Consider the following 24,836-nt stretch of genomic DNA (forward strand, 5'->3'; position numbering starts at 1 on the left):
CTTTTCATGTGTTTTTACTTTGTTCTTTTTTGTTATTCCACAAAATTTTGAACCTCGAATTTTTGTTACACACATATATACATAATGTGCAAAAAATGAGCATGTGCAATACTTTACAAATTACATGTCTTCAAAAGTCAAGCACAGATTAGTGTACAGGCATGAGGCAGAATTCCTGTCAGCTGTTTAGAAGACTGATGGCAGTGGGGAAAAGAGTTTTTTTTTTTCCCTAGAAGTCCTACATTTTATGCTTCTAAACCTCTGACCTGAGGGTAGAAGTGTGAACGGCCTGTGTTGGGGGTGGTTGGGGCCCTTGATAATGCAGGCAGCACCCTGAGGTGATAGATGCTCTGCAGAGAGGGTAAAGGAGTCTTGGTGATCTTCTCAGCAGTCTTCACTACTTTCTTCACAACAGAAGTGCTGTCTTGCCACACAGAAATGCAGCTCATCAGGATGTTCTCAACAGTGCAGCTGAAACCTGCAGATATTTTATCTTAAATATCTGACGTTTGCATCACACATGTCCTTTGCTGGTTGTAGACAAATACACACTTTGTTGTCATCAGCTTAAGTATTATAATCTTTACTCATCTTTTCTCTGCACACACATGGCTTAACATCTGACATCAACATGCTTCTTGTTGAATGGGATTACCAGGCTAGAAAAGAAGAGAGTTTCTAGTTTCAATGTTTCAGTGTGTTATCTGACCTGGAAATGAGGCTACATTAGTGCTAAAACACCCATAAGGAGATAAGATGGAGCTCTTCTTCTCTCCTTCTCCACTCTACTCCAGTTTTCTCTCCTCCCATTGTAAAATGCTGTATCTCATTGGCTATTCTGATCAACCATTTTAAAAACCACTGATCGAATAAATTACAACAAATTGGGAAATAATAGTCTGAAAGGATGATTGGAGCACACTTGATAAGAGGATGATTTCTGAAAAAGCTGATTCATTTATTCTTTCTGAAAACACACTGGGATTATGTAAAGGATAAATGCAGATAGACTATTTTTTTTAAAAGGGCATACTTACCACTATAGCTTCTTTTTAGTTTCCTGAGCATCAAGATAATGATGCACATATCTTTGAGCATGTTAATTTCCAGTTATCTTTTCCCTGCCCATTTATCCCATAACTGCCTTTTTTTAGTTTTAGTAGAACAGCTTTACACTTCACCTTTTTGATGTCTGACTTCATTCCTACATGCTCATTAAAGCTGCACCATTTGCCCTCTTAAATGCACATGAATGGAACGCCACTGTTTACGCTATAACTCATATTTATGACAGCAAAATCATTGTGGAGGCGAGCCTTGGCTGAGTTTTTTGGAGCAGAAGGCAGCCATATGCGAGTGGGTGGGGTCATGGCAAAATGCTCAAACAGATCTACAAACACGCACTGTTTGTTAGGACTGCCATGCTGTTCAGGCCCAGTCTAAATGATATTACTGTGCAATCGCTCCAACTGTTCCAAATGTGACCAGGCTGGCCTCTTCTTTTCTTACTTGCTGTTTGACAGCAGGGTCACAGATGAAAGGGAGGGAGGGATTCACAGTTAAAGAAATAATCCAAACAGCTTTTTTTTTCTTTTTTTTTTTTTAAAAAAAAGCCCCTGTTTTTGCAAAACAAATGAGCACCCTTGCGACTGTGAACACATCAGGCGAGTGAAATGCAAATGAGTGCTTCATGTGCCTTCGAGCAAGCTTGCCAGATGCTGGTGAGCGCAGCCCGACGGGTGGGTCATGGGGGAGATTGCTCAGAGTAAGGCAGGGGAAATGATGGGGAGTGGTGGAGAGGAGTGTTTAAATGTGGTGTGATTAATATTGAATATTTTCTGTTTGGTAAGAGGTGTGAAAGTTATATTTATAGGGGTGCTAAACTAGCCAGTCTGTGTTATTGTAGCACATGTGATGTAAGATGTTTGTAAGTCCACGTATTTGTTTATTTTTCAAGACCAGATTTAACTATAAAATCACATGTGTGACATTGCTGTGAGGAAACTGGTGCAAGTGGTCAAACATTTCATTTACACAGATAAACATCTCAAACCCAGTAGTCTCATTATTGCCTGTTCTTATATGGAAATAGTACTAAATATTAGATGGCGTTATTTCTAGAATATCTGTCTAAGTAATGTACACATTATATTCAGTCTACCTCATGATCACCAACCTATGAAGTTTGTTAAAAATACCAATTTAATCGGTCTTTGAAAGATAATTTGGAGAGCAATAGAAACAAGCACACACTCTGAAATGATGGCTGCAAACAATAGCATGCATAAAATAATGCTGCTTAGTAAAGTTAACTCAAATAGCAGGAAATGTGTCTGATTATTCCTCCCCTTAATAATATCACTGGGTGAACGTCACTGGACGATCGTGTTTCTCTGAAATTAGAAACATAGCTAAATTTGTAGAAAGAGCCCCAAAATGTCCTACAATGACTTTAAAAAATTCTCCTGCTCGGTTAAGTTTCTTTGATGGATTTGAATTGATGGATTAGTGCACAGTACTGCCAGGGACCTCAGTATCATGTGGAAGATCCACACACAGCCACAGCAGCTTGGCACCTCTTCCTCATGCTGGTCACCTGTCTGGTCACAATTTGCTGTGGGGTGGTATTCTTTCCTCAACCTGGTGTTGTTGAAGGTCAACCAGCATATTTGGTCAGCCTGATACATATGCCACACGCATGCTCATTCCACAAGTTTTCAGTTGAGTTAATGTGAAGACTTAGTAGGTTATTCCATCCTCCCCATTTCCCAAATTCTGGAGTTACTCTATGAGGATCTTGGGGGATAATTTTGTCATCCTTGAAGAGTTAGGTCCCAGATTTTGCAGATATGGGATCACCACTGACTCCAGAATCTCATTCTGATATGCCTGTCAGTTGCCAGTCATACAAATGTGACTGGCACACTCAACAAGAGTGGATACCAACAGAACATTGGAGGAGGATTTTTGGGGGGTGACTACCCACACGTTTAGCTGTGTTGCTCATTTTACATAAGCACAATCCTTACAAGTTTTACCTTACTGTAAAGCCGGCTAATCAGGCTTTGTAACAACTAATGTATTGAATAATGCAACCCCACTTAGTAGTATTAAAGGGGAAAAATAATCAACCAGTCACAAATTATCCTATTTTTTGTGCTTTTGTTAAGTTTAGTTATAGGTTTACACGTTACAAGCAAATATGCCTGTTTGAGTGCTTTTGGTCCTTTTTATATAATTATAATGGAATAAACAGAATATATTCAAGAGAGCTATTTTAGTAGCTAATAGGCTTATCTACTAAAATGAGCATTCTTTTGACTTATAAATAAATAAATAGATTCTGCAACACATAATTACATAAAACAGGATTTATAGTCTTTGTGCATTAACACATATTCCTGAGCCAAATGAAGCAGTTGGAATCTCTAATATTCACACGAAAAACAATGAGATATTTTCAGCTTTCTAGGAACTCTGTTTTTCCAAAGCAGCACACCCTTCCCAACAGGATTCACTACTCTCTGTTTGTACCCAAAGTGCTTCTTCCAGCAGCCCTAATGCTCATATTTAATACATCTGTGTGCTCATTTTGTATTCTGTGTGTTGTCACAGATCTCAGGTCAGCATCTGGGTAAGAGCGCATTTAGATCCCATTGTACTAGAATGCAGATAACCAATAAACTGCTGCTGTCTGATCATCCTGCGTGCTATTGTGCTCTTGTTTTCTACATTGTAGCCCCGGTGAAGTTTGCTCACACACCTGTTCGCTCAATCCAAGTATGTGATGAAGTGCCTGTATTCAATCACAAAAGCTATCCAGCTACAGATAAATAAAGCAGATGAGTCACAGCTCTGCAGTCCAGCAAGCTGCTGTGGCTGATGCTGGCGAGTTATTGTGAATCAGCCGCCCTGTCAGAGTGTGCTGAGCCCTTCTTCCTTCCCTCTCCCAATTGTCCGTGTCACCCAGCTTCCCTTGCCAACACCCATACACGCAAAGCTGTTAGCTGGTGCAGTGTGAGAGCAGGTGCTAGCGTGGCCACACAGCGCCCACAGGGCTCAGAGGCTGTGGTCAGATGCCAGTTTTCTGCATTCTGCTCCATGGTGCTCAGCCGTAATTATTATTGGCTGCTGTAATTAATTACAGAGCCTCAGAGCGACCGGCAGCCATAATCCAGGATCACTCCCCCACTTCAGTGGTGTCATTTGGTGTTTCGAACTGTGCCGCTACGACTGCTGTTGCTGAAACGGGTTCACTCCACTCTAACTGGCTTCTTCACAAAGCACACACTGTGGGTTTTGAGCCAAGAAGATGTAGCAGCCGAGCACTTCGATTTGGCACAAGTTTGACTTAGCATATGGTCCAAGGTTAGAATTACTGATTTATCTTAGATTTTACATCAAATTATTTTGCTTTCAAATAAAGTTGTCAATTTAAATCAAGCAAGTGAATCAAACTTTATAGTCAGTAGTTGTGCCTACTGTTGGCCTGAAGGGGCAATTATTCTTGTGGAGAGCTATAAAGATTATGGGTTTATGAGCAGGGGATTTGTCCTATCCTTGTGGTCAAGAGGGCTGCCGCTGCCTGCCCACACACTAAAAGGGACACACAGTACACACACAGGTGCCAAGATTTAGGAGAAAAGTAGATGAGTATTGAGTGTGGAATTTATCTCAGTGAAAATTGCACCCAGGGGAGATTGAACAGGGAGAGAGACCTAGAAGAGAAGCCAAAACAAAAGAAGCTAGCTAAAGGGACAGCAAGGGGAGAAAAAAGGCAACTTTAAGAGGAAAGTGGAGAGATGGAGATGAGCCTCAGTGACTGCAGCTGCTGCATTTAGATTTGCATCATCTCTTAGAAATGGGTGTATGGTACTTGTCTTCCACCCTCTCTCATCCAATAATTCAAATTACTGCGCGGCCTGCATGAGGGGATCAAACAAACTGCACTGTCTTATACATTTTTTATGATACCGTTCTGAAGAAGTATGGTAAAAGAGTGAAAGCCAACAAAACTGAGAGGCTGGGAGATGAAAGCAGAAAAAAAAACCAAAACAAACCAGAGTAACCTACTTTCTTGTATTTCTTTTTCTTTTTTCTTTTTTTTTTAACACTGCGTCTTTGGCTGCATATGTAGAAGCTTAACAAGCTGCAAACAGACACGCACATAGACACGCAGCATTTTTTAATTTAATTGCTCCAGTTGCTGCTCAGGAATGGCGGCGTACTGTCCAGATATGAGACACAGAGAACATGTGTGCCAGTACATGCATCACCCTCCTGACTTTCTGCAGCAACATGCCACCAAGAATTCAGTCTGACTCCTCCAACACCAAATGGAATGAGACTCTCAGACTTTCTTTCACCTCCTCATGTCTTAACCTTCAGTCGGTCTTCGGTTGCTGAAGCTGCCTCTTTCTGCTGGCACCTCATTATTTTCTTGGCCGCCAAGGGGCAAAGGCTCTCGATTCCTTAGATGCAGAGAGAGCGAGGAGAGTGACTAAAAGAGAGAGGGATGTAGCAGCGGCGTTTGGTATCCCACTGTGCTGCACCACATTGCCGAAGATGCCTCAAACATGCCACTCATTCTCACGCAGATTGAAGTACAGTAGCAGCGGAGGAGTGATGAAGAAAAGATAGAGGGAGGGGATTATAGAAGCTGTACTTCTGCAGCAAGGCAGAGACAAACTGTCTGAGTTAGACTCAGAGAGAGAGAAAGTGTCACAAGAGAGCAAGAGCAGAGGAAAGTGTGCAAGACAGAGGAACAGAGTGAAACTTCTTGCACGCGCCATTTTTGCCTGCAAGCCCTGAAGTAGCTGAGAAGACGCAGGAGCTTCTGTTTGCTGCTGCCGGCAGACCTCATTCAGTCATTCATAGATGCAGATATGGAAGTTTATACTACTGCACAAACAATGTTCCACAATCAAAAGCATCGGAGCACGGGAGTCTAGAATGGATATTTGTGTATATTCTTTAATAAATAAAAACTAGCAATTCCTTGTTTTCTTCAGTATAACGTAATATTTTGAGCCAATATATTTATACATTATATAGTGATAGTGAAGGTAATGATGCATGCTGATATGTTCCATATTAATCTGTAAACCCTCCCGTGTATTGCCTGATATTTGTTTTTTCCATAACAAAAAGCATACAAGTAAAACATTTACTTATAAAGGCAACAAATGTCTGTCGCCCAGCCTCTGTTACAGCACTGAGGAGATCTGAATAAGAAAAAGTGAATGAAAATGGTTTAAAGAAAAAACAAAAAAAGATCATTTCCAGATTTTCATTTGTTTTTTGCTCCTTTGTATTTGTACCCCACTTGTGTTTTGTTTTTATTTCCAGTTAGAACAACTACTAGTTATATTGAATTACAACCACTTGAACAAAAGCCTATGTGCCAATGTGGAGTATCACTACACAGTCTCATTTATTTGCTTCAGACTGGTCAATAGAAATGTGTTTGAGTCACATCTCTTTTTTTGTTCCTCCTGCTTTGCTAGTGAATAAAACGCTGTTATTATTCTTAGAGATAGCAGAGTACAGGTCAGCTCATTACTGCAGCTGAAAGATGCCTGTTTTAGCTTTCAAAATTTCAGTTGTTCCCCCAAAAATTACCTTTTCTCTTAGAAAGCTGTACATTAATTTATCCTTGATTCAGTCAAACCTGTTGTTAATACATCCAGAAAGAGTGATGTCACACTGAAGAGATGCAGAATTCTTTTTATGATACTTCAATCAAAGAACCTTACTTTAATCAACTCCGACTTAATCATAGTACAGGAAAGAGATGAGGCTGACTCATTTAATTTAATTTAATTAAAATATAATTAATTAAAATTAATTTAATTTATTTGGATTTTTTTGTTAAAAAAAAAAAAAACTTGCTGGATGTACCACAATCATCAGAAAACCCCAACAGCAAAAGATATAATGGTCTCAGCCAACTTGTCTGATGTTTGTAGACTAAAACACTGAAAACTGTCCATAAAATAATAAAAAAATTTACAACAGCTTCTCAAATGTGTGCATCTCTTTTTAAGGATTTTACAAGCTTACTAACATTCAGTTAATTGAAAATAATAATTGTACTCTACACTCAGTTTTATGCGAACTGTTTTGTCCTGCATCAACACCATGAGGTCCTAAAGTGAAAAACAACAGTTTACTCTGTATTATTGTGCTGATCATTTGCAGCATATTTATGAGCATTTCTTCCTCCTCCAGCCCTCATCCAATTGTAAAACAAACACAGCTCTTCTAGATGAGTTCAGTTATAGATTAAAGAACCGGATGAATATTCATTGTACATGTTTATAGCTGAAGGGGGATCTGTGGGAGAGAGGTGCATGTGTTTAGATGCTGCAGCTTGTTAAAGCTGCTGATTATAATCAGAGGATTACGCTCACCATGCCCTTTCTTTTGATATTCATCCCTGACTCCGTTCTTAACTTTAGAAGGATCAGAAACTTCTGCACAGCGATGAAATTAATTCAATGAAGACCAAAATAGATTAGGAGAAAGATGGATCCAGACTTAAATGATTGTAGAGGCACCTGCTTTGGGAAGCAGACAGTCATACACATCAGCTGCTTGAGTGTCACACCGGCCATCTGTCGGGGACAACTAGATCAGGATGGCAGCTCTCCAAACCATCCCTCTTCCTGTCTGTCTCACACTCTCTGTATGTCTCACACTTCCTGTCTGTCTCAGAGTATGACTTATTTTCAGGATATTGTCTTAATGGAACTTTTGGCATCACTTAAAATCTCTGCTGTAAATTTAGGAGAAAATGCATCAACTTAACAGACATTTTTTTCCCATTATACCATTTAAGGTTTAAGGGACCTCAAATGGTTGATTAAAAAATCTTTGCCGTGTTTTAACCTCTTCTTGACAAAGCCTATTTTTTCTGCCTCCTGTCTGAAATGACACAAAAATAATAAATGAACCAGAGGATAGCAGCTCAGTTCGTTAAGGAATCAGTAAAGTAAACCTGAGCAGTTTTACAGATGTTTTAATGGAGGTGTTACACAGGTAAATATCTAAGGAACCCATCAACTGATGTTGATAAGGGACACCTCTACCAATCATCAGATTTAGGACAGGGAGGGATAGCCCACAAATTTATCTTAGAAACACCACAGGGATCCAGAAAGAAGGGAAGCCCAAGACAGTATATTACATGAAGAGTGAATACCTCTCTATGAAACCGCCGTCATCTTCATGGAAACTACCAGGACCTTCATTTCAAACAAAGGCAGTCATAAGAAAACATATTAGCAGAGTTCGTTCAATGTGGAATAAAAGCTTTTGGCCACAAAACAACAAAAGTAAAACATGACTTATGATTATGTTTTTTTTTGTTTTTTTTTATGTTTGCTGCTTTTTGTTGCTTAGTTTTTGTTTCACAGTAATGAGACAGACATCTTAGTAATTAGCAGAGTCTCTGCTTTCATATGACACCTTGCTTGTGAGGTTTTCTTAAAGTGGAGAAGTTAGCAGAAGCGCTAAAGTGGACAGTGCTGATCTTTATTACATTCCCATATAATTGCTTGAAGTTTGAACTGTGTTTTGTTTGGATTCTAATGCTTGGTTGAGTCTTTTAGCTGAATTTCTCCCTGTCATTTTGGTCTATACATTAGGATTGGTGCTTGCTAGTGTGCACTAGTGTGTGTGTGTGTGTGTGTGTGTGTGTGTGTGTGTGTGTGTATCTTCTCTGCTGCCACATGTACAGTTTTCATCAAGAAGAGGTTAACTGAAATATCCAGGCTCATAACTGTTTGTATTTATCGCTGCATCATTCCTTAGAGCTGATGCAAATCTGTTCACTATTTCATACACATTTCCCTACATTCAGTGTGACATATAACATAAACACAGTTGTTTTAGAAACTACAAGAGCTCCACTCAAAGTTAATATTTAAGAAGCTCTGTACATTTGAACTTGTTAAAGGAAATGTTAGATCTTTCCAGATGAATGACATCATATGACATCATATTTTCCAGTAAATAAAATGCTACAACATTAAACAACAAGAAAAAAAAACCTCATAGAAGCATCTGTCCTGAGCCGGTTTTGCTCTTTTTTTTACATAATTTTATCTTAGTTATGCAGCAAAAAGTTATTCTTATTTCTTCCATTCTTATTTCTTTATGTAACATGAGTACCAAAATAACTAAGAGTAAATGGATGAGCAGTTGTGGAAAGCCTAAATTTACCATCCTATCGATGTTGGTGTGCATGAAAACACTTTGAAAATTCACGTAATTTTTTTTTATTTGTCTTTTAACATCTCAATATCTGCTGTCTGTAGAGCCACAGCGGGACCTCGGCTGGAAATTTACTGATTTGTTTCAGTTTAGGCAATTTTCCATACCTGTCTGATCCTTGAAGTCAGTATTTTAAGTGGAAGTCTTTATATATCCCAGGCTGCAGTTCCTTCTGTAACTGTAAACAACATCCAATAACTTCTCTGAGCAACAGCTTATTGTTTGCTTTGCCCCTCTTTTTTCTTCTGCACCCTCCAATCTGCCATTGTCACTCTTTGTGTCAGTTTCATCCACTTAGTTAGACCCCATTGTATAAAAAACAGTAAATATTTCTGTTGCCTTTGGCGATATCCTCCTCGTTGGTGTGTCCTACTCACCCAGTTTAAAAAGTAACCCTCTATTTATCTTCGCTGCAGGTCTTAGTCTGGATCTGTGTTACATTACTGGCAGTTAGTGCATCCTTGCCCTGAGCTCTGACCTGATCACACTGCACAGTGGCAAACCAAAACTGAATTGTACATTAAAAGTGAATATGTGGCTGTAGAAGCTCAGAAGGCAGAGACATGCTTGGTACAGCCAGCTAACTTATTGATGCATCTTAGCTACCGTTAAGATATTTTCTCACATGCAGTCCAGAAAATTTCCAGGGATATTGCAGAGAGCTGGCATGTAAGACAGAAAATCTCTGCAGCATTCTCCTCAGAGTTTTAGCAGCATGTCTTGCTTTTTATGAGCTCCACATAGCTGCCCCCTCCATTCCTGTGTATTTACTGCTGTGAGAATGCATTCCCATACAGATTATCTCACTGTTAGGTGAACGATTAAACACCAACTGTAGAAACAGTCTAAAATTCAAGAAAGATGACACATGAAGGACAAAAGGTCTTTTGAGCTTTTTGCTTTGCTTTTTGTTTGGCTGTTACTCCCCCGTAGCATCCTTGAAAACTCATAAGGCTTCATCAATTTTCAAAAGGAGACAGCTGTGGACTGCAGTCAGGTCAGCACACTCTTTATCTATGAGGTTATTCTGTAAGAACGGAATGAGGCCTGGCACTGTCCTAAAGAAATAACCACTGACCTGCTAATAAAAGATGTCACCTTGATGGTACATACTGTATCTCTCCAGAATGACAAGATATACCTCTGCATCTATGGCACCTTTGCACATGTGCAAGTCATTCAGACCTTGGACACTAATCTGCTCCTATCACAAACTGGCTTTTCCCCCAGTAGAATTAAGATTACCCTTCCCCCTTCTATATTACAGTTTCAGGCTAAGTTTCTGGATGAAGAGGTGGATTGTGTTCAACCCAATCCTGACACCCTCACCTGCCAATTCACCTGCTGTTTGCTTAATCTTCCAAAAGTGTCACTCTTTCTTAATCTCACAGCTTTATTTTAGTGTTGCTGATATCAAATTATAGATTAACATTTTAGATAATTTTTCAGCTATTCTGGATAAACCAGGGCTCTTTTCTTCTACCTCAGAAGAGAATTAGTGGTTGCAAATTCAGGAAGTACTGTAAAAATGCTGCTGTTAATTGAAGGAAGGTTTGTGATCATTAAAACCTTTCCCACTGAAGTCATTGCATATCACTTAGTCGAAATGTAATTATCAGATCAAACAACTTTATCTTGAATGCATTAATTAAAATGGGCTCATCTCAGTCATTTGATAAATGTTATACTGGAAATCACTATGTTTGATGATGTCCTTTTACCTTAAAATGCAGTGTCCTTCCCTGGCAACTAAAAAGGTATAGAAGTTTCTGATCAAATACACAAGCCACTTTAAAAAGACCCATTTCATCCCAATTTAATTAGTGCTTTAAAACACCCTTAAAGGTTTTAAAACTCTGCTCATGTCTCCGCATACTGTAGTATAACCTACAGTACTCTGATCCAAGGTCAAAACCACTTAGAAGATGGTAAAATATTTATGATATATGGAACATGTTTAATAACCGTCCTCTCAGCCAACTACTATACTGCCCAACCTTTCATGTTTTGCTGAACTGTGGCAGCGTCCTCCAGCCTACAGAGGAGTGTTCCCCCCCGGGGCTGGACCACGTTGTCCTCTGCCTCTCCTGGATGCTCCCACTGGAGGATATTCAAAGGGGTGGGGTGGCACAGCTTGTCCTTAAGCAGGGAGAGGAGGGAGATTTATGGCTGGTGATTTATTAAGGAGACAAAGGGAGAGGGAGCAGGAAACAATCAGAGCAAGACGGCAGGGCGGCGAGTCTGAGCCAGTTCACGTGTTAGAAAAACACCAGGAAAATTAAGAGAGAATGAAGCTCTCTCGTCAAAGCTGGATATAATCATCGTCTTTGGGTGCGAGGAACACATCCAGAGCATTTTACCAGACCAGCCAGGCAAAGAGATGAGGCTGCATACAGCTTGTGAGCATGTTTGTGTGGTGGGCTACGAGGCTGTGCTGTCAGCCTGTGATTAATCTACCGCTGTGTGTCTAATTACCACCCATGCCCCTCCGTGTTCCTCAGCTGCACCGTTGACGCACTGACCCAGACCGGAAGCTCTGTGCTCTCGATGCAAATTAAAGCCCTGTAAATATTTGCTTTTAACTCTTACAGACACATTGTTTCCAATTTTGCGCTTCAGTGGTCTGCAACCCCAGCATCCCCTCCTTCACATAGATACGCTCTTTACACACATACTGCACTCTTTCTTCCCACCACCGATTCATGTCTGCTTATAGTAGATCTGTGCTGTCAACAAGAGTATTGACAGCTCCCACACTCGCCTCCACTTCTGTCTAGACCTCCTTCTTCCTGCCTCTGGATCCTCCCATTGTGTCTGCAGTGTAGCTGGCAGTCTATCAGCTTATTGTCTTCCACTGTCAGACCAGTCTAGTTTAGTGAATAGAGTCTGCTGAAGCATTGAAATCATTTAAATGTAAATAATCTAGTGGTCTACTGCTGCGTGTGTTCAAACTTTTTCTTTTCTTCTACAGTTTTAACTACAAAGAGTTGCATTTTTTTTTTAGCACATAAGCCTTTAAAAGTTTTGTCTTTGACATCTATGACATAAAACAGTTTATATAATGGAAAATACCAGAAATATTAATAGAATAAAATACAATATTCTTCATTGCCACCTGAGGGATATCTTAGACTCTAATTCTGTCCTGATAGATGTCCATACTGAATTTTCTTTTGCTGTCACAGGTAATAAATATTAGACATGAAAAATATAAAACACCATGAAATTGTTGAACAAACCCTTCAGCCACAGATCAGATTACAAGTTTAATAAATGTTGAAACAAACAATTTTAAGAAATTACTGAGTTTGCCATACAGAACTTGGTATTATTTGCTAGAGGGGGAACTGTATTCTGACTGGAAGATAAACAATGTGCCAGAAACTGTCCATTAAGCTTGTGTGCTGCGCTGATACAAACGTGACAAAAAATCACATTACTCATATTATCTTTATATTTTTCGTTTAAAAAATTAAATAGTACAAGATAATTATTACTGAGTTGTCATCCTTGATGATTTGTATATCAGTATTGCATTAAATAAACAGTAAAATAAAGAGCATTGTGTTTCTGAAGATGACAAAAACCTCCAAATCAGATCTGGATGGTTCTGCTTGATGTTGATCAGCATAATAACCTAAAATGTCTTTATCTTAATTGCTGTTGTTGTTATTAGATTAAATGGTTGGGTCTGTTAGAGTATTTTACCAGAATGTCCCTTGAGATTAATATGTCTTTACTGAGTAAGACCCAGCCAAGAAGACACGTCACTACATGGCTACAAATTATGAAATTGAGCATGACATTAACAGAAAAAGGACAAAAATATAAAGAAGCATAAAACAAATGAAGGATAACAGACACATAATCCAGCGTAGGAATAGCAATTGCACAGTTTTTCATCAGAGCTTTGAGCTCTCCTTGGGAGACAAAATCATTATGCGGCAGTTTGTTCAGAGGGTTATTCCATGACCAGGGCACAAATAGAAGAAAGCGGTTCTACCAAGTTCTGAACAAATCCCGGATGCCCTGCAGAGCAGCCATCAAGCAGGGTGAAAACCCTAAACAGCTGTTGGTAACTGATAAGAGATTACATAGATAAAGAGAGCGTTTATCCTTTTTGGCTTTGTAAATAAAAAGATACCAGTGCTGTAGCAAAGAGTTGGGTACAAAATGTAGAGAACTGTGATGCATAATCCAGACAGCAAAGTGAACAGGAGAAAGCATGTTTGTACTAATGTCCCAGCACTCTAAAACACCTTATACAGTAGCTTTTAACATACCTCCTCCCTTCAGTTTTATATCTGCTTAGCTGGGCTCTGACTTTTCTTCTCTGCACAGAGAGAGAATGAAGGATGAAAAATAATAAAAGATAAGAGATTGACAGCCACCTGAGTGAATACTGACCTGCCCGCTGGCTTTTTTTTTTCCCATGCACACACACACAGAGGCTGTCAGCTGGATGGCAAACATACAAACACGTACACACTCGCACTTGCCTTTCGGCCCATATACTTGCATTATTGTGACATCTGCTGAGATGAAACTGCCTGTCTTTTTCCTTCTCTGTTCAACCACTCAGCGCACACTCTACCGTGGCCTCAAAATTACCTTATGATCAACGCATCAAACTTCTGTCACAGAGATAAAACACACAGCAAAACTAGCGACAACTTCACGTCTTCAGAAAAGAATGAACTATTGTACACATCACTTCTATGATAGACATGCACACATTGACCCAGGAACTTATTGACATTTAAATATCCAATTTTCCTGTCACAAGTTTAGAGACGCTGAAGCAAATTAAAGTGAAACTTTAATTTGCTTCAGTGTCTTTGTGCTTCTGCCTGAGCAAAAACACCGTTTTAAGGGAGTGACTGTCTGACCTCATCTGTCTGGTGCCTTCACGTACTGAATTCCAGCTATTAGCCTGCTCCCGTGTCAGTTTATTATCTGTCATTTAGTTGAATCTAGTGAGTGTACGGTCAGGCAGGCTGGTGGTACAGCAAGAAGAAAGAGGTGGTAGGCAATTACAGGGGAGATCGTTGTGGGCGATTCTGCAGCTGGATTGGAGTTGAATTGGATGGAATTGTTATTAGTGAGTTGTGGATTGTGCTTGGTAAGCTGTTGGGCAGAATAGTGATGGATGTTATTCTAGGACTGTGATCTTGTGGACAATTTTCTGAAAGCAGGAAATGTTTGAGAAATTTTTAGCCAGAGAAACTAAGGTGTGTTTGAGTACAAACATACATCAAAATGAGTATGCTTCATAGACTAATTTGAATATGCTTTCTATTACCAAAAACTATGCCAGGATCTAAATGAGAGGTGTCAGCGTGACAGGTGCAAATATGTGAAAGATATAGACTAATTGTTCATGTCAGGTTCAGGTAGACTTAGTTTGGATCCATTTAAATCCAACACATTTTGGATAAAAGCTTGTTTCCTGGTTTGTCACTGTCTGTTCTTTATGATCTCATTTCTCTGTAATTTATTCCAAAGGTGTTTCGTTTCATACCACATCTAAAATTTAGAAACTGTGAAGATCTTGATGCCTGTATTAAAATAAACCCAATGCTTGATTCAAAACCAACAGACTTATCATTTAAAAAAAAAAAGCTTATAAAGTTTATAAATTATTCTAAAACAACCCCAAACTTTGTGAAGAATAATTAAGTCAAAATGAAAGGCTAAATTTAGCACCCCTGTAGAATAAGATTAGATCAAGCATTTTCTTCTTCATGAATCACTTCCACCGCCTCATCCAAAATCAAATCACCCAGCCTTTAGAAACATGAATGAGGTGTAATTTTAATCACGCTTGCTGAGCACACTTACATCTCTATAAGCAGAGACATGACTCTCACCTGAAGGATTAAAAGCAGGTTAACTGGAGGAAGCCTCTGTCATATCTCATAAAATTGTGTCCAACAAAAAAATATGCATGTGTCTCATTTCTATACCTGCTTGATCTTATTCAGAGTATCAGAGGGATTTGAGCCTATTCAGCTGCCATAGGGTAAGAGGCAGGGTGTATTTAGTTGCCAATCCATTACAGGGCCAACACGGATGCATACTCTTCAGTTAACTGGTTATTCTAAAAGTTATTCTATTGCTTTGATGTGACATTGCTAACCACCAAACTGCAGCTCAAAATTCAGTTTAAAGACAGTTTTTTTAATTCATTTATTTTTTATTAGCAGTTATGTTTTTTTTTTTTTTTTACTGCTGGGGGCCTGAAGTTCCTATAGCTGGTGGTTGAAAAAATAACACCACACAATCTGCTGAATATAAGCACTGCATATCCGTCACAGAACTTATTGATTTAAAAAGGTGCCTTCAGTCAGAGGCTTCTTCGGCTTTGCTTCAGTAACAGTTTTCCAATAAGTTTCTTTTCACCAGCAAAGCAAATTTGAGGTGATTGTTTTAAAGCTGCAGGAAAGAAATGTGAATGATGTTTTCTGCTTTAAATTTGTTGTAAATAAATAAAATTGCATGGCATCGCTATAAGAGGAGTATAGACAGTGCTACAAAGGAACTGTAAATCTGTGAAAGAATGTCCTGATGAGAAAAAATATTAAAGAGAAAAAGAAACTGGTTGATACCTACAAAAGGGAAATGAACTCGTTTTCAGGAATTTGGTATATTTTATCTTAGGTGTGTAAAAATCGGGATACTAATTGAAGGTTTTTCAGTATTTACCAGTATTTTACATGTGAATCTAAAGCAATCGTGAAAACATGTATTTGGTTTCATTTTTGTTTTTGCTTGATCAGTTCAATTTTTTAATTTAGAATTAAAGTATATTTTGAGCTGGATTTAATTATGAAATTTCTCTCTCTTTTTAAAATTCCTGTCCAAATGTTGGCACACAGCCCCCAAGCCCCCACCACAAATCATGAAAACAACATCAGAGTCTGGTATCAGTCTTGAAGTTGACGTGCAGAATGAAGCACGAGTAGTAATTTGTGGCAAATTATCTCTGGTGAGACTTATTATAATCAATGAGGGAGAAAACTGTTCACACATGTAGATGAGAGCAACATTAAGAATGGAGCTTACAAAACCCAATGTGGTTTAGTCGTCTGTGAAACTGATTTTGCAGTTTTTCAATGGTTTTATCAGCAGGATGACGAATTTTAAGCTGTGTGATCTTACTCTGGGTCTTGTGAGCTGTAATGATTCATTCAGAATTGCTTCAGCACACCTCTTCACAGCCAATAGACAGTGTTTCTAGATGTTTTTATTTCTCCCAGTGGATGTTTCACTGTGTATCCAGTGTTTCCAGTGTTTTTTTTTTTTTCTCATCATCATATTTGTTACTCTACTCTCACCCCATGGCAGTTTCACTTATTCAAGCTGCAGCAAACAAGTATAATCCCATATAATTAACAAGTAAGTGAGAACAGTAATTGAGACATATATGGAGCAGTGGCTTGCAGGACTTTATTGGACTAAACAGACTGGCTAGTATGCAGTGCAGTGAGACACAAGTGTATTACCTTACAAGCTTGTTACTTGGTGAGACACTAAGCTGTCTTTTTTTCTTTTTTGTTTTGGCTCAGATGCTGGAAAAACAGTGTCTGATATTCTCCTCTGCAGCTACTCCTGGTAGATCAGTCATGTTTTGTTCTTTTCTACCTTACTATTAGTATTTATCTGTCATTCTTCTTTACCTGCTCAGCATTCACCATCAACCTCCCTCTTCACAGTAGTAAGTTTACCAGTCTGGTCAGACTTAAAATCTGTCTCATAAATGATTAACGATAATTTTGGAAATGTAATTAATAATTAAAATGGTCATAATAATGTAAGTCTGGATTGGGGCACATCATTAACTGGAGGGGAAAAAAATTACAAATAACATTGTCATATAAAATACTCTGAAGTATTTATTCAGAAAATGATTAATAATTAAGTAACTTACTCCAACAAAACTTACAGTAGTTTGAAGCAAAACTCACGTTTTAAGCATTTCTGCAATCATTTCCTAATGTAAATACAAGTGAAACATTATTTACAATGCATGTTTCTGGATCAGAACAAAAATACACATGAGAACAGCTTTTATCTGCTTCATGTTGCACTGTGGCTGAGGCGTGTAGCCCACAACCCGTGATCCAAGTTTGACCTGGTCTGCTCAACAAATGACTGTCACAGGGTGAAGGTTAGGTAAGAAAGAGGTAGCAGGTTCATGGTTAGTAACATAATCAAACATTAGCTGTGTTCTCATGGTCCAGCAATTCTCTGTAAATGAATTCAGCCTAGAAGCTCTTCAGCCATGTAGTGTGAAAAAGATTAAGATGTATTACAAAAATAAATTGTGAAATTTGTAGGGAAGAACTGTTGGTTCATCACATTACCCATCAGTCTCTGCAATTTGCTTGAGTTCCAAACCAAAAGGAAAATAAACGCTAAAGCTCAAAAGACAAGACAAACTAAAAAAACTTTAATCTCTTTTACAACAGTCATACATTAGTAAGTTCAGTGGCAAGTTAACACTGGTGAGCTTAGCTGCTGAACTAAATGTTAATGTTAGCTAAACCAACAGTAACAGGTCTTATGTGAAGGTGACCAGCTGAATGCATGCAGACAGTTCCATCTGTGATGTTGGAGGGTGTTTTGTTTTGTTAAAGGAAGTTTCCTTTACTGACATTTATTATTTAAATTAAATAAATCCAACATCGATTCATGTTGGAGATCGATTTTCAGTTCTGGTAAGATGACCCTACTCTTGCGTGACTCACTGAGACTCGGCAAGATCTTAGTATATATACGCACAACTGGCTTCCTGTGTTGATCAGCTTCTCTTGCCGAGATCATGTCAAATTCAGTTGTTGTCATTCGCCAGTGTGGATTACATTAATCTATAGTCTTTTGCAGCATATTACCGCTCAAATTAGCAGCTAACACTAAAACTGCGGCTCTCATATTAGCAGCTAATGCTAAGACCGCAAGTGCCGCCACGTTCTAAAACAGGAAGTGATGTCACCACGCATGTATGTACTTTAAAATAAATCTGACATGGCCATTTAAAGTCACATTTCCTCTAGAACAGGTTTACATTTCATCCTTTTATTAAAAAGTAAACACTCTGATGCTATTTATCGAATGTTCATGATGGCATGTAATAATTGTGCCTGCTCTCTGTGTCCATGGCAGAAAGCACACACGCACACACACACAGGTTTCCATCAGAAGACAGAGTGCACATGTCGGAAAAAATCAGACAAAAATAAGCCGAATCTACCGTCATCGAAGGAATTTCTGAGTTGTTTTACGGCTTTAAATGGATCCAGCATTCTTTGTTTTTTAACATCAACACATTATCTGAGATCTGAACTTTAACAATATTTAGAGCGACTCCACTGAATGAAACATTTTCATCAGGACATTTAAAAAGTTTAACTTCTTTTTGTCCTGAAGGTATTTATTCTTTTTTTTTCATCACAGCATTTCTGGCTCTGAATCTGGGGATACGCTGTATTGTTATGGTATTTCAGTAATGCATATAGATGTGTCAAATCAGATTATTACAGTAATCTGATTACTCCCTGATTTTGATGGTCAAGTAAATCCACTCAGTGTTTATAAAAAAATAGTTATGAGAATATCTTTAATATTCAAGAAAAATAAGTTGTGTTACATAATTAGCTATAAATGAATCAATATCGATGTAAAGATGATAGTTTCTATGTGTGTCTATCTACAATGATACAGAAATATACAGAAGTATACAGAGATATGATGTACGGCTGTGTCTCAATGGTGAAAGAGATCTGTAGTGTGACAGCCTGCTTGTAAGAGGCTGATGTATCGCAGTATCCTTGAGAAGTTTATAGGCACTACTTATTCAGATTATAAATTCTTAATAAGAGAAAGTGAGAGATGGAGGTGAAATTAATTTTTTTATGTTTCTGCACTGCAACCTGTGTGGTCTCTCTCTATCTGCAGATCTTGCTGTTTTCCTGAATCATTGATGACTGTGGATCAATGTGTATGTTTGTGATATTTTTTACAACTGGCAACCAAATATACCAGAGACACACATTCAGGTTCCTATTTGTCAGGCAGGATTTACACGTATGTTTCAAGGATAAGTTTTCTCTGACTCGATTCATCTTCAGTTGGGTTGATGTCATGCTTTCACTTTAATTTCTACGTCAATTGCTTCACTTAGGTGGTGTATCTTTAGTGAAAAGTTAAGGCTATTCATGAATCCTTTCAGCTGGCAGTGAAGGTCTCAGCCAATCAAATGGTCTGACTTAATGTGTGTCTGATCTTGTGACTTATTGTCACCACATGCTCCATACATCAGCATCACCTCTGTGTGAATCCTACCTAATATGGCTCTGTTGCTGTGCTCAGCTATCTCCTCTCACCCTCTTCTCTCTCTCCTTGCTTCATCAATCACTTAAGCTCTCCCGCAGCTCACAGCAAAGCTGGACCAATTACACCCTCTAATTGAGCCAATTAGCAATTAAACACTCAGATGCACCTCGAAATTCTGTAGGTCCTTCCAGGAAGTCTCATGTCTGCCAGGGTGTTGGCTTTTTACCAAAGATTCTGACTTATCTGGGCCTCTGCTGCCCTCTGGGCCTACTCAGACTTGAAGTGTGAGTTTGGAGTAAGAGGAATCTAGTTGACCCCTTACATGGGGCTGTGGAAATGGGACTATAAATGTCTACTTCCCAGAGACTCTCCAGGCCTCATGTTGCTTTTACTCAAGGATACTCATGGGTCTCTGTTGACCTGAGAAAAGCTTTTTTATTAACAGGGCCTGTTTCCTCTCCATCTACGTTCTTACCTTTCATCTTGTGTTTGTCTCTTGCCATCGTCGCTCCTTTTTTCCTTACTCCCTATTCATCTCTGCCTCTCGATCTCAGTTTCTTTTATGTGTGAATGTGTGTGTTTGTGAGTGAAGGGCTCGACTCAGTGCACACTCCAAAGCCGGCCAGCCTCTAGACTCTCCATGGTTTAATTAGAGCGTGCACTTCTCTATGAGCATATATACATCCACCTATACACGGGTGTGTGGGCAGTACAACAAAGTCTAAGAGAAGAACAAAAGCAGGCACCAATATATTGAATCTGAGTGATAATGAGCAATTAGAGACACTACAGACTGTCTCGCATTTACCACAATCTGAAGGAATACAAATCTGTTATCACCGCACTTTTCCAAGCATTTCTTTCCCTTGTTGTACATAAAATAACTTTATTACACACATGAGCCTCATTCGTATTATCAGCTCATCAGCCTATAGATTTTAATTGTCTGCTGTCTTGCCTTAGGACACCTAACTATCATACTCTCAAATTCAGATGGCTTTATTGGTAGTGGGCAATTTGAATAAAAGAAAGCAAAAACACAGAGGTGCTTTAGTGGGTGCAGATGAAAGAATAACTCACTTAATAATTGCTTTAAATGAGATAATTATGGTATGATGAGGAAGCAAGAGAATGTAGAAGAGGATGCTGTGATAGTGAGTTTTAAAGATTAGATAAGACTGGGGAAATCTACCTGTTCTCCTGTACTGCTCCGGTGTGTGTGTGTTTGTGTGCCCGGTACCATTACATAACACAGTAAAACAATGTTTTGGTGGTATAATCTCCTCTATGCCTCATGCATTTATTGACTCCTGGGTCTGTTACATGAGGATTTGCACATTTCCGCATTAGATTACATGAATGACTGTATCATGTGTGGGCTTTCATTCATGTGTGGGTCAGTTGAGGCTTACTGAGCGCATGTGTGTGTTCGTGTGATCTGCATATAGCCAGAAAATGTCCCATTCTGTCATAAGCTGCTTACACATTATTGACCTATGACCTTATTAGGCAGTGAATGGCTCACCCAAATCTTTAGCCTTTACTTTTCGTCCACTGTGTCTACTGTACTTTTTTTCTCCAAAAAAAGGCAACACTGAAGCCTCCAGGCAATGAAAAACCATGAATATCGAGGAATCTGTAGCAGTGTGGTGAGATGAAGACTTGTGAAGTGGCTGGAGTACATTAGCTCTCTGGAGAGATTTGTGCATGCCACATAGGAGTAAGCCGACATGTTAAACACAGATCACTCGGAAGGATTTGGTGCCTGTGCTCATACAGTTCAGACAAGGACATGGTGAGCATGTCCAATTTAGGGTTTCCAGGCATAATTCTGTTGTAGCGTACGCTCAGCATGGGGTCTTCCTGACATTTTTACAGGTCAGATTTTATAGCAAATGAAATGCACATTGTTCGCATCCCTTTCTCTTTTCTTACATTCTGGAGAACTGTTTTTCTGCTTGTGATGTAATGAAGTGAAACATGTTGACTGTCCCATGAAATTCTCCCGAAATGAACCCTGCTTTCTTGACCTACACAAAGATGTCTCTAGATTTAGATTTGTTTATTTTATTTTATTATTATTTTTTTTAGAAAAGCGTTTTGCTTGGCAGCAGTTAAAGGGAATAGATGTTAGATGTTATGAAGTATATTTTTGTTTCAGCTATCCTAATCTCTCCTTTTGTCCTTTCTCCTTTATCCTCCTATATCTTCCCCTCCTACTTCTCTGTCTCATTTTGCAGGATTCATCATCAGTCCAATTATCTGGATAATAGAAGAAGAAAAGGTATGGAACGCAACAGAACCATGGCAGGAGAAATGTTTTGGATCTCCATTACTCAGAATCAGCACTGACTTGGCATCCAAACCAAGACCCAACCCCTTTTTCAGCCCCCCAACCACCCTTCTTTCCCCAGCAGTTGGGTTGCCCTTCATCATTGGTTCTCTCCACACTCCTGGTCTCGATCGAATCGACAAGGGAGGGTCCACCTGCTTTGGTTTTTTCCTTGTTATGCTTCACCAACTTTGTTGTTATTTATAATCCATATAGCCCCAGATAAAGCAGACTGAGAGCAGGTGGCTAAACAGTATGATTCCAGCCATGCTCCCTCTTCCACTAACTCTAAAGAAACAAAGTCGACAGGGTTTGTTGTCCAGGACACGCCCCTTTAGTCTAATGACAGACTTGTGCTTCATGAGCATGCTAGGCCTCATCCTGCTCTTCAGTCTGGCCTCATGCCAAAGGATGGATCCTTCTAAGCACCCCATAGTCGCCACTAACTATGGCAAGCTCAGAGGCATCAAGAAAGACTTGAACAATGAGATTCTAGGCCCCGTGGAGCAGTACCTAGGAGTACCCTACGCCACAGCACCCATTGGTGATCGCCGATTTCAGCCACCTGAAGCTCCAGGGTCCTGGCAAGAGATCCGTAACGCCACCCAATTTGCCCCTGTGTGCCCTCAAAATGTCCACGGTGTGCTACCAGAGATCATGCTCCCTGTTTGGTACACAGACAACTTGGATGTGGCAGCGGGATATGTCCAGAACCAGAGCGAGGACTGCCTGTACCTTAATATCTACGTGCCAACAGAGGATGGTAAGTGAACAGAGTGAAATGAACGGGTTGGTGAAGGTGGGAGCTGGGGGTTTATGTTCTTATTAGTGACCGTGGTGAATGCATGATTAACTTTTCACTAAGCCCCGCCCCTTTCAAGCTTTTTACATTTTGAGCATTCATATAAGCACACCAGGGTCGATTCACTGTATGACCAGAATAATATTACAGCTTTGGAATTTTGGTGGAGAAAGCAAATTAGTTTTTTTTGTGACCTGAACTGAAGGCCGACCTTGAAAGATTTGGCATTGCATGAATCATTTGTTTGGAAGGAATAAATAACCAGTGAGAAAGCTGTCACACTACTTCAGCAAGGGAACCTGTTGGAGTGCTAATTTCCCCCTCGAATCCAGTTCCAAAACAAAGTCCATGGCTGCCCATTCTCTGATTCACAGTTGTGGCTTTCATGTCGGACAAGTTAACTCCCTTTTTGCAAGAAAATACAACACAGTGGATTTGCTAATAATGGATCTTTTTTTCCCCTCTAACCCTAATAAGGTTTAATACAAGCTCAGTGGAAGTCTCTCTGCTTTAGGCACTAAGCTGTTTAGCAAACCATGCAGATGTTTACAACACATATTAATCTGCACAAATGAAAATCTATCTACCTAAATATGATAAATTTATCATATTTTACATCTAAAAAGTCCAAAGCTTGACAAGCTATCATGCTTTAATTCAACTCTGTTCAGTGCAGGGGTTCAGTTTAAGGTCAGTTATGACCACTTATAAGAACCTTATGAAAACTGCACAACCCTATTTTATAATTTCTTCTTATAGATTATAACTGAGCTTGAAAATTGATGGATGGATTTAGATTATATGACAAAAAAAGTTTAAGTACCATATGTTTTTTTCTTTTTAAGTGTTGAAAAAAAGAAGGACTGGAGCAGCTTCCAGGTGATTTATGATAAAAGGATAAGATGACATTTAACTGTTCTCCCTTTTTTAACTCTCTTCTCTAAACTGAGATCACAATGCAGACACTTTTTGTCTGTCCAGGCACAACTGGTTGTGATAGCAATAAAAAAAGAAATATTTCCATCTTGTCGGCAGGTATGTTATGAAGTGTAGAGACTTTCATTGGCACTCTCTCTGTCATTACCCAGGGTATTCAAAGACGTCTTAGACATTTGTCTTTTCACTTCTATTTGTGTAATATAACCTGCAGAAAGCCAGCACATTTCAGAAACAAAGGCCTTTAAGAAGCTTGCTGGCAGATTTCACTTGCAGAAGGTATATTTTTTGTCCTCAGAGCAAGCTGGACATTTTGTGAGAGAAACATCAAAGAGGAACTCTGTCAAATGAAAATGCATCGTGCAGATATTGATGCAGGTTTCCCTACATCAATGTTTAAACAAAGTTCCAATCACTGGGTGGATGTCTTTTTGTGTTATTTACTGTATTTCTTTAATGTCTGCATGTAGACATTGGTGTCTATGTCAGCATAAGAAACTAATTGGTTCAGTCACTATAACTTTTCTGCACCTTCATCAGTTGATTGGACTTTTTTTTTTTTTCTTTTCGCCACCTCCCTGTTCAACAACCTTTTTCCCTTTTCTCCATTCAACACTTGAAGCTTCAGCCTTCAACACCTCACCACTACCACTTACAGATCCTGGGGCACATACAGTATATTTCAGGTGTTACAACTTTTTTTTTTCTCCCTCATTTTCTGAGGCGTGAGATGTGGTGTAAATGTCACCCAGGGAAATGTGTACACACACTGCCAGTCATGGGCTCACATGCATACCTGCTGGTGGAAAAGTCAGAAGTGAAATGCCTTTTGACGGTGACCGTTCATCAATAGGAAAGTAGTCATTCAGAGAGCTTTCTAAGTGGGATCAATGACAATTATTAATGAGTGTCCAAGTTCTAAAGATATCAGGAGGACAAATATTTTACTGGTTTTCAAAGTCCTCGAACCTCCTCTTCAATGCTTTTCCTCATGCTGGTATTGAATATATTTTCTAAGTGCTGCAAAAGGGAGAAGATAAGGAGAATTTTGGGACAGGTGTCCACAATGGGCCCAGTACACTGTCATCAACAGTTCCTATGCTTCGTTCTTCTCACTTTTCAAACATGAATACCATGTCCACCAGTCTCCCGAGG

The 24,836-nt window shown here is 39.2% G+C and overlaps 1 protein-coding gene across 1 annotated transcript in view; it reads left to right on the top strand.

Moving 5' to 3' along the window:
* The window catches only part of nlgn2a (neuroligin 2a), a 213,751-nt gene that overhangs the window by 58,787 nt on the left and 130,128 nt on the right, over nt 1-24,836 (top strand). The window contains exon 2 of the mRNA XM_041984710.1: nt 21,852-22,706. Within this exon, the coding sequence (XP_041840644.1) occupies nt 22,199-22,706 (508 nt within the window). The 5' untranslated portion in view covers nt 21,852-22,198. The remainder of the gene's footprint in view (nt 1-21,851; nt 22,707-24,836) is intronic.

This window comes from Melanotaenia boesemani, chromosome 5 (genome assembly GCF_017639745.1).
Source record: "Melanotaenia boesemani isolate fMelBoe1 chromosome 5, fMelBoe1.pri, whole genome shotgun sequence".
In the NCBI taxonomy this organism is placed as follows: Eukaryota; Metazoa; Chordata; class Actinopteri; order Atheriniformes; family Melanotaeniidae; genus Melanotaenia; species Melanotaenia boesemani.